At 38.7% G+C, this 19844-nt stretch overlaps 1 protein-coding gene across 1 annotated transcript in view; it reads left to right on the top strand.

The window, feature by feature from the left end:
- The window catches only part of DPP4 (dipeptidyl peptidase 4), a 33928-nt gene that overhangs the window by 6229 nt on the left and 7855 nt on the right, over window positions 1-19844 (top strand). Inside the window, exons 7-21 of the mRNA XM_035896166.1 lie at window positions 720-840; window positions 1268-1428; window positions 2849-2952; window positions 6474-6609; window positions 6758-6802; window positions 9511-9615; window positions 9721-9788; window positions 9970-10023; window positions 10499-10623; window positions 11534-11581; window positions 12075-12173; window positions 14244-14313; window positions 16177-16371; window positions 17303-17357; window positions 19430-19529. Of these exons, the coding sequence (XP_035752059.1) occupies window positions 720-840; window positions 1268-1428; window positions 2849-2952; window positions 6474-6609; window positions 6758-6802; window positions 9511-9615; window positions 9721-9788; window positions 9970-10023; window positions 10499-10623; window positions 11534-11581; window positions 12075-12173; window positions 14244-14313; window positions 16177-16371; window positions 17303-17357; window positions 19430-19529 (1486 nt within the window). The remainder of the gene's footprint in view (window positions 1-719; window positions 841-1267; window positions 1429-2848; window positions 2953-6473; window positions 6610-6757; window positions 6803-9510; window positions 9616-9720; window positions 9789-9969; window positions 10024-10498; window positions 10624-11533; window positions 11582-12074; window positions 12174-14243; window positions 14314-16176; window positions 16372-17302; window positions 17358-19429; window positions 19530-19844) is intronic.

Raw genomic sequence — 19844 nt, 5'->3', positions numbered from 1 at the left:
CTTTTCTTCCTCCTCTCCTCCCCAGTCCATGGCAGTGGTGACAGCTACTGCGTTTGCAAGGCTTGTGCGTTCCCTATGGTGAACGTTGGATCTGACTAAAGAGCCATCGTAGGAGGATGTAGTGTTTATTCTTACTGCTTGTAGTATAGGGATTATAGAACCCAACCACAGAAGCAAAGGATGTTGAAAAGAGCTTTCTGCATCACGGAGCGATGCTCTGAAATAAAACTGTTGTTCAGTTGTTGGAGAGAAAAAATGGGGGTGATTAGAGAGGCAGGCAGGTGCCAAAAACTAGCAGAGTTCTGAGCGCTACTGAAGAAATCCACCATCTTTGCAAATCTATTAGCAATGCTCAGACCCCCATCGATGTTTTACCAAAATACTGATAGCTTCCTTTGAAAGACAAATCAGTGAAAAAGGACAATGAGGGAAATACAAGCTTATTTCAACAGAAAATGAATAGCAGGATTTTCAAAACTTCATACAGTAATCATGTCATTTATCACAGTAGATTGGTTTTTGCATCTAGGCCTGAAGTTAGCTTGCTACACATGATTTGTATTAGTAATTCAAGTTTGTTAAGGATCAGTGATATTTGGTGAAATGTAATTTTTCAAAGAGAGTTTTTGTCATCTGATGTAAATTTCCCACTAGATGAGGCAAAGGAAGGAAGTAGGATTTACTCTAGCAGTAATTGTAATCACAATGTTGTTTTGCAGGCATATGTTTGGAAGAATAATGTTTATATAAAAGCTTCACCAACAGCAGAACCTGTGCAAATCACTAGTAATGGAGAAGAAAATAAAATTTTCAACGGAATACCAGATTGGGTCTATGAAGGTAACTATATCAAGCGTATTTTACTTTGCATTATGATGTAAAAACTTTGTTTGAACGTAATTATTTTATTGTAACTCTTCTCTCATTTCTTATCATTGAAAAGTTCGAGATAATCTAAGTCTGTATTTTAACAGAAACATGCATCCTTAGCTGAGCTTAATGCCTGGCTAGTGTGAGGATCTAAGAACAGAAATGAGTTTGCCTAACTTGCAGTGCATCACTGGAAGTCATAGTGTGTGAATTAGCTTCATATGCTGGATTATAAGCATTGATCTAACTTCTCATTTCAGAACCCTGGCAAACAGTCTGCACTTTGGTATCTGAACTTCAATAAAAAAAAAAAAAATCCTATTAAAAACCAATGAGAACAGTACCTAGAAGTGCCAACTTACCAGTTTTAACTTAAATGCATTTTTATCTCTTTCAGAGGAAATGTTTGGCACCCATTCTGCTCTGTGGTGGTCTCCAAATGGCAATTTTGTGGCATATGCAATGTTTGATGATACAGAAGTTCCTCTTATAGAGTATTCCTTTTATTCTGAGGACACCTTGCAGTATCCAAAGACCATTAGAATCCCATATCCCAAGGTCTGTGTTATTTATTAAACATGGTTATTCTGCAGTTTCATTAAGAGAGTAGTCTCATTTAATCAGTTTCTGCTAATGAAAATATTGTCTGTCTCTCCTCAACAGCTTGCTGTGATTACTCTTTCTGAAGTCAACAGCATCTGGCAATGTTAAAGTATTTTATTATCTCCAGGGGAAAGCAAAAAAAAAAAAAAAAAAAAGTATGATTTAAGGTTTTGTTGTTTAACCAGAAAATTTCGAGGTAGTAAGTAGATGTTGAGATAAAAATGCTCTCGGGGAATTGAATTTGGTACAAAGCATTTGGCAGATGCACATTGTGTTGGGGTTGTACATGGTATTGATAATGGAATCTTCTTCAACTAATGTGGCGGTTTCGGTTGTTGGGTGCTTCCTATATTGGGATGAAGGGGAAGAATCTGCTGATGGAGTTTCTTTGCGCACACCTAAAGGTCTTTCAGTTTTAGCTGTGAGAGTGAGGCCTCTAGTGCATGCAGCTCCTCCTCCCCCTTCCTCTCCACATGACTTTGCACCCACTGCTCGTGGCACAGTTGGCACGGGACTCAAGGGTGTGAGAGTCGGGAGTCCGATACGCTCCAAACAGGTTCTTTCGGATACTCCACATGTGAAGGGTTTAATGTTTAATACAAGATTTACCCATGTGAAATGATTTGATGTTACACAGGATTTGGATTTCGCAGAGCAATGCACTTGAGACACAATTACACTTAGAGTACAGCAATTGCACTGTACTGCTGAATGGCGATAGAAATGTGGCTCTTATTGCTGGTCTCCATACTGCGCTCACCGACACAATGCTGGGCATCCCCATTGCTGGGAAGGAATACATGGGTTGAAACTACAGCTGCCTACCAGTTACGATGAGGACTTAGCTAGCTAACTTGTACTTCTCAAGAAGCCCTTACTGACAGTTATGTTGCTGTCCGTACCTAATAGCACTACAGTAGAAGTAGCGGGGTATGTGCTGCAGTCAAAGCTTTGATTCTTGTTTGGGCAGCTATCATATGATAGCTTCGTGTAAGGTACCGCTTTCCATGAAGAAGCACTTTTCTGTCTGTTAGCAATGGATTTGATTCGCTGTTAGATACCATGTGTAGTATGTGGGACGAAAGAATGGTCGAATACTGCTTTGGGCACAGCAAGCCCTATGTAGTTGCAAACGTTTCTAAATGTAGTATTTTTATCTAGAAATACATAACTTGCACTTTCATATAAAAAAAATATACAAAGGATAATTTATGTATTGATCTTAAGAACTGCATTTAGGAACTTGTCTTTTCACATGTTTGAAGTTGGCTGGTTCTACCTGACTGTCTGTAGTAATTTCTTCATCTAGTTTCAAACACTCATTTCACCAAGAATATTCTCTCTTCAAAAGTACAATGAAAAATTTTATTTTTAGGCAGGAGCTAAAAACCCAACTGTGCAATTCTTTATTGTGGATACCAAATCGCTTCCTGATTCCCCCCCTGCTGAAATATCTCCACCTGCAGAAATAAAATCAGGGTAAGAAATTTTGGTTAAATGTTTGCTTGTTTCTTTTGGTGGGAAAGGAGGAGCTTTTATGTGTGACCATCCTATATTCAGTGTATATGGCAGTTTTTTCCCAGTCATGCGGCTCTGGTAGCAACAAGATTTACCAGAGAAAATCTGCACAGAGATTATCCTCCCAGTGATTATATATAGATGGCATATTCCATGTATGTTATATTCAGAATGTGACAAGTTCTTGGCTCATCACATTCGGTGGAGTCTAACTATGGTGAAGTCATTTCACAGTACAACTTTAATATGAGCAAGTTTTGGTATAATCAAATTATAATATATGTATTCCAATTCACTGGGGGGAAAAAAAAAACCAAAACAAAACCTTAATGGTAAGTGAAGATTTGATTTCATTGGAAGCAAGACTCCGTGCTAAGGCAAGGCATCATGGTTGTCTTCAGATTTATACTTAAAATGTTTGTTTTCTTTGGAAACATGGTGAAAACCAGCACCTCTCACAGTAAATGGAAAATTGTATTTCTCAAAATGCCACTGGAAATGCACAACATGATATAAATGTATTTTGTAAAGAGCAGCTAAATTGATTTAAAATGCATGCACACAGAATTTGGTATCCCAGATCTTCGGTTTTGTTTTTTTCTTTTTAACAGTATTGTGGAAATTTTTAGAGGTTTGCACTTACAAACATGATGGGTATGGAAGCATGGGTTATACTGATAAGCTTCAGAAAAAACAAAAGAGGTCTGTTAGCCAGTGCACAAAACCTGCATTTTGTATGCAGTGGCCAAAAAGCTGTAACTTGGAATATCAGTGCTATTCTGTTTCAGTCCTCCCCATAGTGTAACTAACACCTCTGTGCTAACTCAGATACGCAAGTTTTTATGAATACGTTGTTCTTTATCCTTTCACTACAGTAACACTGCAATAACTAGGTGTTATATAGCTGTGTGCGCTGTTTTTCTCCAGAATTTCAGTGCCTCAGAATGACAAGCCCTCTATTTTTTGGTTAAGATCTCTGCTGTCTTAAGAGTTATGTCTCGCCTTTTGTTAACACCTAATGAAAGCTGAACAGTGCTGCTGTGTGACCTGGAGAGAGTAACCATCATCCGTCTTCCAGCCTCATATCCACTGGGCTAACGCAGGCCTGAGTTATATGGGCTTAATCCATTTTTAAATGAATGTAACGCTCTGTAAATCAGGATTAATGCAAAGATAACTCAAGTCTTGAATGATGAGTGCAAGGATCAAAACTTACTCCTTCTCCCAATGGCTGATCCAAATAATGGTTAAGCCTCAGCATGTGCGTCCTGCAAAGGTTGAGGTGGCCAGAACAAGTCTTGGGGAATTTTGCAAGAGCAAAAGTACATGAGTAGGAAAAGGCAAGTGATGTGCAATGTTGCTGTCAGGTAGTTTTGCTCCTGGAAGCACAAAGTAATGAATATTTGCACAATATACATATTTACAGCACTGTATGACAGGAAAAGTTTGTTTTTGTTGTGGAAAAATCCATTTTTACTTCCTTGGAGCTAAATTCTGAGTAAAACTAAGTTTGAGTTGGTGGCATACCTCAACCCACCCACCTGGGTGGGGATTTTGAGGGGCAGTGCCCCTGCAAATGGTCGCCTGTTGATCCAGAGCTGCTTGCATGTGCAGCAGTTGTACCCCTACGTTTTAAGGGGGCACACTTAAAGACAATAAAGTTTTATTGTTTGTCAAGGAAAACTGCCAAAGTCTGGAAATGGCGGTGCTTTGCCACATAACATGGTAGATGAAACCTGAGGCTTTTTGCACGAATGACCAGCATGAAATCCATACAGCGTTTTAACACTGCTTTTAGCGTCCTGGGTACAGGGGGCTCCTGTTGCCTAACAAGAGGATGAAGGCAATGGATGCTTCTTGACTTCAATGATGTGTCCTAAAAATAAGTCATCTTCAGAGCAGCAAGCTCCAGACGGTGACTGCAGGAATATCCCTTCTCAGCAGCAAATGAGGAGGGGCACTGCAAAACTACTGTGCTCTATACTTGAGTTAATTGCAGCTTGCTTAACGTTTCATGGGTGGTTCAAAACTGAAGGTGCATTCCTAGTCCCTATAATAACCTTAAAATGTATATTACATTATAATATAATAGCATAATTAATAATATCTTTCTGATTTTTAACTTGGACTGTCAGTCTTGTCTGATGGATGATTTATAGTCTTCAGAACTGTTAACTTCTCTCACTTTGAAGGAACAAAAACTGGGGGGCTAATTCCCCTTTTACAAAACAAGGGAAGTCACTATTATAGGTGTATGAAGAACGGCAGTTTCGTGTTTTTTTTTTTTTTTTTTTCCAAACAAGCTCCTGCAAAGTGCTTTTAGACTATTATTGGTCTAAAATATACTGTTTGAAGCCAGTGACAGTAGCAATTAAATGACCTGCCAACTTCCCAGTCAAACATGAATGTGAAAATAGACCTTTTTTTAAACATGATTTCTAAACCGCAATCTAGAAATAAACCTGACAGTGGTCGGTAACCAGTTGGCATGTATTTTTAATCCGTCCACACTAATTGTAGTGTTTTCTTTTTCTCTCTCCTTCCCCCCCCCCCCCTCCAATCACGAAGATACTCACTCTCATCACAAAACTTCCCACACATTTTTGTTAAACTAACTTTGGGGAAAAAGGGAACATGAACTTGGAACTAAGTCAAATGTGCAAATTCCGGTTAAAAATGTATACTTGCCTTGGAGGGGAGGTTTGTTTTATTTTAGTTCATAAGGCTTCTAGGAGATAGGAGAGATCTAAAATAAGAAAAGACGAGTACATCTAACAGATCATAATGGTAAATAAATCCACTAAATTTTGTGGTGCGTTTTTAAAATTAATATACAGGAAAATTCAGGAAAATTATATTTTCTTTCAGATGCTCCAGTTCTTCCTGTCAACTAATTGGTATTCTGAAGATGAAAGTAAAATATTCAAATAGTAGTATCTGTTCTTGGTACGATCCACGGATGGAAGGTACATCCCTCCATTCTAAGTAATGGAAATAAATACTAAATTGAACAAAGATCTGTATCACTCAGAAAGTGCTTACAGGCAACCCAACGATTCTATGAAATTCATGCAGCTAAAAACAAATTCCAAAATCTAAGGCCCATAGAACTTAATATTCAGAAGAATTTCCTCTAGATGCTCGTTGTAGAAGATTCATGAACAGTCTGGAGTAGCTGTTATTTCATGTATCAGAGGATAGTGATCTGTCTGTTAGAATTTAATTGCAGTCTTTCTGGAAGGGGGTATGTACAAATTGTCTAATGCTTTATTGTATGAATGAAAATAACCAAGGCATCTACTAGCAGCAAAAACAATTGGCAAAAAAATGGCACAATTAGGTTTGCATCATTGTTTATTGTTGAAGAGTAGACTGAAACGAAAATAGCCAGATGAGTCTCATTCAGTGAGTTGCTGAATGCTATTGTATAGCATGCTATTACAGCGAGGATTTTAAATGTCTAATGCTATTGCTGTTTTCAGGGATCATTATTTGAGCGTCGTAACATGGGTGACAGATGAAAGGATCTGTCTGCAGTGGCTCAGAAGAATTCAGAATTTTTCAGTCCTCACAGTCTGTGACTTTGCAAGTGCTAATGGAAGTTGGTTGTGTCCACAGGTAAGAAAAATGAGGTGGGAGAGTCACAATGCTTGATAAATGAAACTAGAAAGGGGCAGAGTATCTCTGTATGTTTATCTTTGTAGAAACATAGCCTGATGTAAAATAAACATAATTGTTGTGGGATTGTTTGTTTTTTCTTTCTTAGGAAAAACAACGTACGGAAGAAAGTAGAACTGGCTGGATTGGCAGAGTGAGTGTTCAATTTCTAAAACTGCCACATGCTAAATAACACTGATCATTAAAAAAATTTCGTAGGAGCGTCTTGCCGGTCTGATCCATTCACTTGTTGCTTTTTACATGTACAGGAAAAAACAGTCTCAAATAGAGCCACTCTGCTACCTCGCTCCTGGTTTTAAGCTTTTGTGGGTATGGGGTTCTGAACTCCCGGGCTGGGCTGACGGTGCAGCATGGCTGGAGCTGTAACTGCATCCTCTGTGACCCATGCGTTGTATTCAGCTTGCCAAAACCCAGAATACTCCTTCCAGACTCCTTTTTAATTCTGACCTACCACTTCAGTAGCAGTAGGTAGGGGAGTGCAGGAGCCAGGATTCAGAATTCCCTTTGTTCGGGGGGAGTTGTCGGCTATGCTGCTTTGGCTGCTCTCCAGTCTTCCTGCCACCTCCAGAATGATCTAGGTGATAAAATTTATTAAGTGTATCCTATAACCTTTGAATCGTATTGGAGGAAAGGCATAGAGAACAAAAGTAATTTTTAATGTTTCAGGTTGCAGCAAATCATTCCAGGTTCTCCTTGGGGCTTCATTTATTTATTTGTCCCCTCCCGCCCCCCCAGATATCCATTGCAGAGGACTGGCTGGGGGCAAGATGTATATAACTGACCAGATTAAAATTTTCATACACTTCTGCCAAACCAATTGCTACTGTCTGGATGATGCTTTCCAAGCTGCCTCTCAGTCCTTTTGTACATGGTAGAGAGTAGGCACCTAATGAACTACACAGAAGATCTGGGGGAAGTGAAGCAGAGATGCAAAAGTTCAGACTTGGAGGGAGAAATGAGTTTCAGAGTTTTTGATGAGAACACAGAGTACACTTTCCACTCCCGCATTTTCCACACACTGATTATGCTTTAGTCACTAATTCACTTTTGAAGTCAAAAATGAAAGTTTAAAGAAATGCAAAGAGGGAGGCAACAGCAGGGATGAAATCATCCGCAGTATGAAGATGAGAGATCAACCCACCTGCTGTCAAATTTGATATGGAAAGGAAGGCCTTAACGCTGACACATTTTGCTTCTCTGCAGCAAAGGCTTCACAATTAGACAATGTGATGATCAAGCTGCAGACTTTGTAAACAGTTGTGCAAAATGAGAGGGCAAAATGCGAGTCTGTGCCATTAAACTAGGTTGTTGGTTTTTTGTTTCTTTTAAAGAGACAACCCACATCTTAGGAGCTGTTGGAAGAAAAAGATAATCTCACTGTATGAGTCCTGGATTTGAGAAGGGAGTGGAAAGTAGGGAGGATTGAAAAGGGGATAGGAAAGGTATATTTATTCCTTTCTTTTATTCTTATCTACTTAGGGATGGTAAAATGACACTTGACTGATAAGGATTTTTTATATATGTATATTTATTTTTTATATATATATATACACACACACACGAGAGATGTATATATACACATATATATACACAATTCATGTAAGTGTATATACAAATTAAATTATATATGTGTGTGTAAAATACAGACATATACTTCTCTCTTTGTATATGTCTAAAGTGTTTTTTTTCTTTTTTTCAAAAATAGAGATGAAATTACACTTAATCTAAGAATGCTCAGAACAGCCTGTGTTACTGCATAAGGCTTCCAGGTCATGAGCTAAGTTAGAGCTTGCCAGTTGAGTTGAAGGAAAGTCACACTTTGAAAAAGCAAGACTGTGATAAGGGAGAAGCTAGCAAAATATTTGCCAGGTTATTTTTTGCAAAAATATTGCTAGGGAAGAAGGAGAAATTATCTGGAGCACATGGGTTAGGGAGACTCAAGTTGTGTCATTGCTCACTGAGTGACCGGAGGTGAGCCACTTCATCTTTCTATTTCGCTTTCCATTTCAAAAATGGGTGTAACACCTCCGAGATACTGCAGTGTGTCAGTTGGCTAAGTCACCTGTAGAAGTTTTGGACATGTATCACACAAATAACTTTTATTTCATTTAGATCAATTTCATTCCTCTGTTTTTCTCTCTACCATGTGGAGCACATACAAATGACAGTCAGTAGAAGGAATCCATTCATTTCCTTCACTCCTAATTGATAAATGAATAGTTCCATCGTGAAAATATCATTCCAGTTTGGATTCTTTGGTATTCTGTATTCACCTACTTACTAGAAGAATTTGCTCTTGGAAAGCAGCTTGTCTTCTTTGAAAAAAGGGGAAAATTTTCACTGTGAAGCTAAAAAAAATAATTAAGCGTTCAAAGAATTTTTTCACAAATATGTGTTTTAAAATTGGAAATTCAATTAAAACATGTATTCACAAAGTTTACATTGCTATAGGTTACAGCTGCATGTTGGTGTTGGACAGAATAAAACAGTGACTTTAAAAGTAGATGCACATATTGTTTCCTGAAATAGTAGTAAACAAGGAACACTGGTAGGACTTCAGATTCAAGGGAGGTGGGAGTGGACCTGGGTCATTACCAGGGCTAATACTTGGGAAATTCTGCTGCTTAAGGAGGAAGAAAATATTTTAAGTGTGTTTACTTTTAGAATAAAGGCTACAGGTTCTACTTACTAAGTCAATAGGCGAAAATTTTTGCAGTGAGTTCAGTGATGCATTGTTGTTAAGTATTAAAACTCCTGTTTAGAGATACCAAAACCTAAATTTATCATTTTGGTTTTGGAGTTTTCTTGTTTGCTTTAATAGACATCTCTTGTGTGTTCAAGTTTCAGCCATCTGCCCCTCACTTTGCACCCGACAATGCTACCTACTACAAAATCTTCAGCAATACAGAGGGTTACAAGCACATCCATTACATAAATGGTTCACAGGTAAGTAAGAAGGTGTAGGACAGCCACTGCTGACTTGTGTTTCTCCTGGTGATTGACGAGCTTCACATTCTGCTTTTTTGCCTTACCTTTTCTTCCCCCCTCCAGGCTCCAGTACCTATTACTAAAGGAAAATGGGAAGTAATCAGCATAGAAGCTGTAACCAGTAACTTTTTGTAAGTATTGTAATTAAGATATTCCTACCAGGAGAGCTTATAACGAGGGTCTAAGCAAGAAGGGAGGGAGAAGAGGGAGAAGACGTCATTTAACTCATTAAAAATCTGATCTAAATGTGCAAGATAATCCTTTAAATATTGTAAGGTATTTTACCAAAACCAGTATGTTTTGCTTTTATAGATACTACATCAGCAATGAAAACGGTGGAAAGCCAGGAGGAAGAAATCTTTATAAGTAAGAATTTTTTTGCTGCAGTATGAGTAAAATATTTATTAATGAAAAAGAAATTTTAAGAAAAAGCATTGCAAAATAAAAAGCTTACGATGTTTATAGTCTAGTGTGGGATCCTAGATAGGATATTTAATTAAAATCAGTGTAGGAGTATAAACTGTAAAAACAACTAAAATATTTTTCTGTAAATTTAGTTAATAAAGGGAAATTGTGAAAAGAAACAACTGATCCTCAAGCAACAAAACCCTAAAGAAAACTCATGCCTTTTTTTTTTTTTGCTGTGATTATAATTCCAGTATTAATTGAACTCAAACTTTTAAAGTATGCTTTCTCTACTTTTTAAATCAGTAAGGACTTTACTCCTGAATTTTATCATCTTTCATTCGTCATCTTATTTAAAAAGCATACATTTGTTTAGAGTAATTAAAAAAAAAAAAAAAGTCTCTCATCTCTGAAATGAAGCTGGTCTACTTTGCAGAGTACTCTTGGAAAGCAGTCCAATTTCTACTAAATGTGTTAGCTGTGAGCTGCATCAAGAAAGATGCCAGTATTATTCTGTGTCCTTCAGCAAAGACGCACAGTATTACCAGCTAAATTGTCGTGGTGAGTATATCCGGAATTGACATAAACATGACTCACTGATTAGTTGGGTGGGGAAGTTCACTTCGTCAAGATCTTGATATGCACTGCCTAACAATGAGATGTGTTGATATCATTGGATAAATGCATTGGCAGCAGAAAAACTTATTCCCTCTAGGCTCAAAAGCACCTTGACAAAAATTACAAGCATAAAATTTGATAGTTCTATCAGTGGACCCAAAAGAGGTGCAAAACACTCCTGTCCTCCTGTAGAAGGAATCTAGAGGCTCTGGGAGCAAGGCAAGCAACAGGCTGGGTAAAGAGAAGTGCTCTATTTGTGGGAATAAAATGAATACAGATAGTGCTGTTGAAAAAAGCCAGTGAATGTAAGCATAAGTTAAGCAGTGGGACTGTAGTCTGTCTCTGACCTGTAAGTGCTTGTGCTAGATAGTACAAGGGATAAATTAATCAAAGGGTAGGAAAATAAAATCTCTAAAATTTCCCTTAAACTGAAATGTATGTTGTTTTTTAAGATGCCAAGATATTCCCTTGTCTATGGGCTAGAAGGACAGACAGACACCAGAGGGGGAATCATTCTGCAGGTTGTAAAAATGGTTGTTTGAAGAAGACTGCTGCAGTCTCTGTGACAAGGCTTACTGATTTCCAAACCATGCTCCAAGGCCGATGGGTAGACTTTGCTAAAGAGCAGAAGTTCAGTTCTTCAGTACCTCGCAATCGTGTGGTTTGCCTGCGAGACTGAATATTTTATGGGACCCTGTGGCTTGAGTTTGGGTCCTACTAACTTAAAATCCAGCTTGTGCAGACTGGAGGGAAATGAGTTCTGAGCTTTTATGATTCGCCCCCTTCCAGTTGCTTTACGAGAGCAGTGTTTTGAGACAGCATGCAAACGTAAAGGTTTCGTGGTCTATTACAGGTCCTGGCCTGCCCTTATCTACTCTACACAGCAGCAGTGATGATCAAGGTATGGGATTGTCTTAAAATGTAATTTCTGTTGCACTGTAAATTTATTTAAATTTTGGTCTCATTGCTCAGTACAATAATTGTACAAAATGTCAGTTACGGTCAACTTAATTTCGGATAATTACTCCAGTATATTTAATCACAAGAATAAATTATATAGCTTGGCATACGTTTATTCATAGTTTATTTAATGTTATTCTACATTGTGCTAGAAAACAGGGGTAACATATGACTTATTTACTGGATAATTGTTCCGTTTTTCTGAAATTGCATTTAGATGAAAACTGGGGAAACCAGCTTTCTGGTTACTAAATTACTGAAGGAAAATAGTATCGTAAACATTGAATCTGAGAGGAAAAACAAAATCTGCAGTAAACTAAGACGCAATGTAGGTTGCCATCATCTCAGAATAAATTTTTAAAGTGGTTCATAATTAAAGAGCAATGCATTTGAGAAGAATGTATTTAATCTTTGACCCTAACTCTGTTATTTAGTCCTCAGATACTTGGAAAATAACACTGAACTGGAAAATTTATTGAAAGATATTCAGATGCCTTCAAAAACTGTTGCCTCCATTCGTGTAGGTGATTACAGTAAGTTCAAAAACATGTTTTTACCTTTCTCTCCCTCTTTCACCAAGTGCATCAAGGTCTTCTGCTGAAAAACATGAGAGAGAAGATGGGTGTAGTGGGGATTATTGCAGTTATTCAACACTTAGAGGCAAGACGAGATTTTTTTTTTTTTGACATCTCCAAACATTCTGGGTTTTTTTTTGAAATCCCAAAATATTCTTATCTAAAATACGCTTTTTTTTTCCCTAGTATGATATCTTGATGTTTTCATGATGAAGTGTCTTAACTTCTTTTTTTCCTTGATAATTACCTGTAAAACAGAAGTCCCTAACATCACATTAAATAAATAAGAGGAATGGGGGGTGGGGCACAAAGCTCATAAGCATTGTTGAATTTAAATTAAACTGTAAATTCAAGTAGGTCTTAATTTACAGGTACAAGTCCCTTTGATTTGTGTTAGCAGGTTGGGACAGTGGAGGACAAGTTCAGTTATTATCAAAAAACGGACACAGAATCTAAATGGAAGAGCTTGCAAAATCATTTAAGCTACATTTCAACGAGATCACCTTTGACTTTGTGTAGGGGAATATTCGGACTGAATTACCATGTTCTTAAAAGCATGTTCATGCTCCAAGGCTACAGAAACCTCTGAACACAGACTAGAATGAAATGCTAGAAAATGAACTGCTAATGCTTTGCTAGTGGTGCTCCTCCAGATTTGCACACCTGGGTATGGCAGCTTTCTCGGTGTGCTCCAAGGCTGAGGAACATCAGATAGAGTGGCAGTGGGAGGCCTGGTACCTGTCTAAACTGTTTCTTGCTTTTGCCTTTGCTACTAGCTTTTCTCTTCATGACAACCTTCCTCTTGATAGTATGAATGAATATTCTTAATGGAATTACATTTTACAAACTGTACTGAGTTCTGTCAGTCACTGTTGACTGTTCTTTTTGATGCCTCCCTCCTTCCACTGTTACCTTATTTATATAATAACTCTCTTTATCTTTGTGTTTTCTATCTTTTATTTCTGTCACGTTTTTACTAGGGCTAAAGATGAAATCTTCCAGACAAGATGGAGATTTAAAGATGTTCTTCGTGCTATCAGTTGTATATTCATCTTTTTATTCCTCTTTGTTCTTACTACTTCATCTCTTCAGGGTAAAAGTTTTGGGGTAAGGGGAATCTATTTTTAATATCACAAATAGGAGAAATAATTCCATTTATGTAGTCCTACTTCAAGTTTCAATTCTGCTCACACATCGGTGTATGTTACCGAAGAAGAAATCAGCTCCCATGACTACAGAGTACACAGATTATGAAAAAAACTAGAATTAGTATTTTCAAGTGTTCAATTTAGATTGCTAACTTTTCAGTGTTTTAATGTATTGCATATTCATTCCTGGACAGCTTGCTATAAGACTTGCGCTCTGGCTATTACTGCAGTGCAGTCCATCAGCATTGCTTCATGTTTCCTCTGCAGCGTCAGTTCTTTTAAAATTCCTGAGTGAACCTTCAAGCCAATTGGTTTGCAAAATTTACATGGTGTGCATTTAAAATGTTCAGCTAACTCTCAGCCAACTTGGGTGGAAAGAGTAACATGGATGGAACCGGAATCAATGTTGCTTGAGAAATAATAGGTATTTGGATATGTTTCTGGGATGCTTTACAAACTGTCATGCAAACTGTATCTGACAGGTTCAAAATAGTTAAAATTTCTTTTTAGTGCTGGGAAAGAAATTTGAGTACAGAAACATTTTTGAGCTAGTGTCAGATTTACCACTGTAGAGACTTACCAAGTTTTACACGCAAGCTTATAATGTAGAATAATGTTACGAGACAGCATGTTGAGTCCCCAAATTTTATTATTATTGTAGACATTTCAGTTCCAGACTTTCTGCAAACTTAGCTGTAAAACATTAACAAAAAATTTACTAGATTAGCTAGGAACTTTTACCTGTATATATTAGGACAGTTCAGATGAAACTACTTAAATTTTTAGGGGGTGACTCTTCTGTTTGAATTGTATGAATTGCAATGCATGTCAAATTATTTCACTGGAGAACTGACCTACGTCAAACTCTTTTCACTTTTAGACCTGTGGTATCAAATGATACTGCCTCCCCATTTTGATGCATCAAAGAAGTACCCTCTGCTACTTGATGTGTAAGTCTCCAAGTTGCATGGCAATGTTGTGTTAATAATCGCTTTCATCTACTTCAAATGCTCTTAATAAGATAGGGAGTCACGAAACTGGCATGTGTTCTAATTACTTCTTGAGGTAGTTTTAAGAAGGAGTGAAAAAATTAGGTGTATCCCAATTTGTGATGGATTCCTGTACTACAAGATGATGTAACACTTAACAAGCACACATTTTGCTCGTGGCAGTGAGGCAGATACGTTCTGTATCTGACTTAAAAGCCAGGATGTTAGCGTTAGCTTACTGCCTTCTCTGCCCTTAGGGTTCATTAGGAATAATACTCAGTGAAAGTACAGTCCAGAATGAAACCTTGAATAAGCAGCGCATCCTAAAGCTGGAGTAGTGAGTGTGATGTTGCATTTTCTCTGTGATACCTGACTGTCAGCTGGTGTTGGCAAACTGCATTCTGTGGTCAGGATTGCATTTGCTGGTTTTTTCGTAAGCTCAAGACCATGAGTACGTGCCTTTTGGTCCGTTCTTCCTCAAGCATGTCTGTTCATGCTGGTGTGTTTTCTTCTAACTGGAAATTACTGAAATTTAGCTATTTGTTAAAATAGAAGTGTTAACCTTTTCCTCTTTTTACGAAAAGCTTGACTCCACAAGGACACAGCTGTTAATTCTGATATGTCTTCATGTAATGTAATTTGGTAGCACTGCAATACTTTTAGATATGCCTATTGAACATTAATGAACAGTCAGTGCTCTTTGCTTGTTAAGACTTATTTTGGGGTTGATTCTGTTTTTATGGACTCGCCTGGGCCTTTGTCAGGATTACCTCTGCTTCATGGTGATCTTGATACCAGAAATTCCTTTAGCAGTGTCAGGATCTGTGGTGTATAGACATACAGCTTGCGCTAGAGAATTCCTAGTTGTTTTTTCTTTGCTTTTAAAATGGGGAACAATGGGTTATAGAGCCAGAAGGGATACTCTTTCCGTTTCTTACTCTGTTGAACAGTGGCTAGAGAAGTGCACTGCAAACACATCCAGGCAATTCCAGTGTGATTTCGTAGTGCTCAGGTGCTTCTGAATATTTTAAAATAAAAAGTTATGATTACAGTTTCGCTTCCTTTTTCTCAGCCTGCATAAGAAACACTTTTAACTGTGGGGAACACTGATGGGACACCTAAAATGCAGAAAAAGATCTTTTTCATTTTCCCAGATGAAGGCTATTTGTTGATTTCAGACTTGAACCACATAAATCATGGGTAAATTGAACAGAAATAGTTAAAGAGCATCACTTTGAAACTTAGATGGCTAGATATTTTTAGGAAAAACTTCTTCACTGAAAGGGTTGTCAGGCTCTGGAATGGGCTGCCCAGGGAGGTGGTAGAGTCCCCATCCTTGGAGGTATTTAAAAGAAGGATAGATGAGGTGCTTAGGGACATGGTTTAGTGGTCGGGTGGCAGGGTTAGGTTAAAGGTTGGACTCGATGATCTTAAAGGTCTTTTCCAACCAAAGCGATTCTATGATTGTATGATTCTATGATTCTATATGCCAACACAAAAAAGAATTTGGTTTGGATTTCTGATAAGCCACTTAAAGTCAGAATAACGGAAGTTTCTTATTAGAGCAGAAAGCAATAAAAAACCCAAAATCGAGTCTCCTTTCTTGATTAACAGCTGATGTTTTAAAAAAGCATACTGTTTTTAATGTCTGCAAAGCAGCAGTTTGGAGTCAAGTCAGTGATGCTTTTCTTCTCTGCTCAGTTTAAATTAAAAGTTTATCCTTCTTTAGCGGCTGAGAATTGTCAGCAATAATTGTATCTCAAATGCGTGATGCGAGAGTATGTGGAGAGTAAATGCCTGAATTCTGTGGCACTTTTCACCCAGGTACGCAGGACCCTGCAGTCAGAAAGTAGATTATACCTTCCAGATCAACTGGGCTACGTACCTTGCAAGCACCGAGGAGATCATTGTGGCCAGCTTTGATGGCAGAGGAAGTGGATACCAAGGGGATGAAATTATGCATGCAGTAAACCGAAGGCTGGGAACATATGAAGTGGAAGATCAGATAGCAGCAGCCAGGTGAGCTACAGTGAAATAGTCAACACTTGCTCCTTCTTTCTGTGCTTTTTGTGTAGGGGGAAAAAAAGGTGAAGGTTTTGAATGGTCATCTTGAAATTACTGGCAAAAGCATAACTAAATTCTACATCAATTTTGTGTGCTGAAGTGTGTCACTTATGGGCCAGCCATCATTTTATGCTTAAAAAGAGAGAATTCTGAGCTAATGCTGTAATAGCAAATTTACCATATCCCTGGTTTTATAGAGATGATAGCAGTCACATTAGTAGAAGAGTATGCAACCAAGGAACTTGGAGCTGTAAGTTTTACTCCAAGCTTTTTGCAAGTTTCTTTATGATAGAGTTGTTTATATGAACTATCCAGCCTTTAAATCATAGTGCATCTTCATCACTTGGTTTATGCTTGTAGAATCTCACTAAACCGAACGATGTCAGTATGAATCTCTCAGAATCACAAAGAAGTGATCTTACAGGGTTTGCTTCAGGGGATTTTAAAATGTTCAGGAGTTTAAGCAAATAGCATTTCAGAATCTTCTTTTTAAACCCTGACTGGATTTACAGGTGTCAGCCTGTCCCTTACTGCCGCAATCTGAGTATTGTTCCTTTTCCTTAAAAAAAGAAAAGGGGATGGACACAAAGAAAAAGGCCAGGCAGGTGGTGAAATCTAACCTAATACAGTATGTCAGCGAGTGTGGTTTGAGGGCTTTTACAGACCGTCCAGGTTTTGGTTTTTCACATGCACAGACGTTTTTCTGAATTCCTTAAAAACACGCAAGCCTGAAGTATTGTATGGTTCCATATGCAGTCACTGTGATGGAGTGGGAAATGCTTGTTTGTACGATAGAAAGAGGCAGACGTGATGGCAAATAGGCACGTCTGTATAATGGCAGCTACCTGCAATCCATCAAGCACTTAATTATTCTGTTTGCTTTTAGACAATTTTCTGAAATGACCTTCGTTGATAAGAAAAGAATAGCTATTTGGGGTTGGGTAAGTACTCAAATAAGTTTGGCTGGCTTATTATTTTACTGTAACAACTATTTGTTGTGCTGCTGTGTGCGTGAGATGCTGGAGCACTTAGTGTGAGGAGCCTCTGGGGTCTCGGCACGGTCCCATAACTGCACAAATGAAGTACATCTGGCAAGTGCCTGTATACATTGTCCCTTTGCAAGCATTCAGGAGGCTCTGAAACAGAAATTAGGACTACTAGAGGGATTTAAAACAATTTAAATGGAAACTTTCAAGTTACTATGTACAAGATTAACCAATATTTAAAAAACAAAATCCACTATATAGATCCAAAATACATTCACTACTGTCTCTTTGTATTAGTTGGATATTCTTAATTTAAAAAAAAAAAAAAGTAAAACTACATGTGAATCAGCTGCGTGGCACGGTGGTTGTGTTTTTACTAGCAGCCTGAAAATATCTAAATCTGCTGTACTGTTGTGCTTGGCTACATTTTAATTCAGCAGTACTTCCAACCAGAGGCCAGATTTCTCTGATGTGTCTTTAAAACCTGTCAGAGTAGAGGGGAGTGTTTAACAGCCTATACATATCCCCTCAGCTGCGAGGCCAAGTGCATATGCAGTGTTAGTGATACCTATTTGATGCAAACACTGAACGTTTCTCTGTCCCAGGCTGCTGTTTCACTGCTTTTTCTGGTGTCATGGGGAGTGTTCTTGCATGCCCTGTTTAAGTGTACTATGTTTAAGTATACACAGGATTGTATGCAGAATCTTCAATTAAATTCCTAGCTGAAATTTGGTCACTGCGGGTGTCAGGTGCCAATGAATAAATTGCTTGATGGCAAGATGATGATGATGGTGCCTTTAGTAGCTTTTCTTGTGGGGATAAACATCTCTGTGTTGTATGAAGTCAAGTGTAGTAGTATTACCTTTAGTGGGAGGGAAATTCTTTCTACAGGAATGGAGGACTTAATGCATTCCCATCTTACTACTGAAGAGCTTCAGGATGAATAGCTGAAGAGCAGTCCTTCTTGGAGCTAGGCTGGGATTGTGCATCCTGGGTACTGAACCTGTGGGCAAACAGGTTTTCTTAATCTCTTGAGTTTTCAGATTATCAGTGTCTCATTGTCAGCCTGTCACTATGTACATTAATTTTGTTTGCTCTAGGTTCGGCAGCAACATCTTTACCATGGCCAGGTTAGGCAACATGGGTTTAATTATTAAGTACATGCATTACTTTGCTGATCTCATTGGGAGGACCTAAGTATTGACATTGGAGCAAACACTTCAGGGCTTTGAACTAAGATACAGTTCCATTTGCCTGTAATCTGGTTTCAAGACAGGAATAAGATCCAAAAATTGCTTTTCTTTTTGAATGTGAGTGGGCACATTTTCCTAAATAACCCCTTCAAGCTAAAGTGAGGGCAGTCATTTGGGCAGTCAGTGACATTGTTTAGGTATCTTGCTGCCTGGATGCTCCAGCGTGTCAGATATTTACTCATCTGTGTATCAGGCTAGGCTGCGAGTGGATCCTCCGTGCATAGCAAGGAGTCTGTTGCTGCACAGTTCCTCCCACAGGCTCAGCAGAAGATCCTTCGCTCCCCAGTCACGGTCTTGCTCTTGACACTTTGGAGGAGAGTTAGCAAGTGAGCTGCCGTAGGCCTGCTCCGAGGGAGTTGTAAATTTTCAGATGCCCTGGTGCAACTACTCATCAGGCACGTTGTGGGCCTGAGCTCTGCTTCCACCCACTCCCCCAGCACGGAGAGGGACACAGTGGGTCAGCAGTGTCTTGTTTCCCGTCTTTCGCTGCTGCCTACGGTGCCACCAAACACTGTCATCCTTAGCTGAGTCACAGTTCAGCGGTGTTGGCGCCCCTTTTCCCCAGCAAGTTCCCATTCATCAGCGCCACAGCTGCCACGCGCTGTTTGGTGCCGGTTTCCCCCACTGAGCAGGCTGGGTGAGATCTGACCCAAATTCAGAATGGAGTTCATTAATATGAAAAACGCTGAGCCTATAAATGTCTGATGAACCGTTCAGCAGATGGGCCCCATCCTCTTCTTCCCGACTAAAATAACAGCAATGTTTTCTTCTCAGTCTTATGGGGGATATGTGACCTCTATGGTGCTTGGCTCTGGAAGCAGCGTGTTCAAGTGTGGAATAGCGGTTGCCCCCGTGTCACGTTGGCAATATTATGGTATGTGATGGCTTCCTCGTTACAAGGATTCCCATATGTCTTGCAGTGCACATGCTGCAAAGTGTTGATTCATAGCGCAGAACTTTGATTATCTACTAGATGCCACGTAAATGCCACTTGGTCTGTTTTTATGAACTCATGGGTATTGCATTTCAGAGTTAAACCAATTCCCTAAACCTGATTTCCCATTTTAAAAAGTCAGATCCACAATTCCAGGTAATCTCTTTAACATTTAATGGAGGCTAAATTATTGTAATATTTGTAGTATTACTGTAATGTGTCTGTGTTCGCTTTCCAAAGCTGCCACGTGTTCCA

The sequence above is a fragment of the Egretta garzetta genome, unplaced genomic scaffold (genome assembly GCF_000687185.1).
Source record: "Egretta garzetta isolate BGI_Z169 unplaced genomic scaffold, ASM68718v1 scaffold16, whole genome shotgun sequence".
NCBI classification, from domain to species: Eukaryota; Metazoa; Chordata; class Aves; order Pelecaniformes; family Ardeidae; genus Egretta; species Egretta garzetta.
The sequence above is the reverse complement of the archived record's forward strand: the minus strand, read 5'-3'. Positions and strand labels throughout refer to the sequence as shown.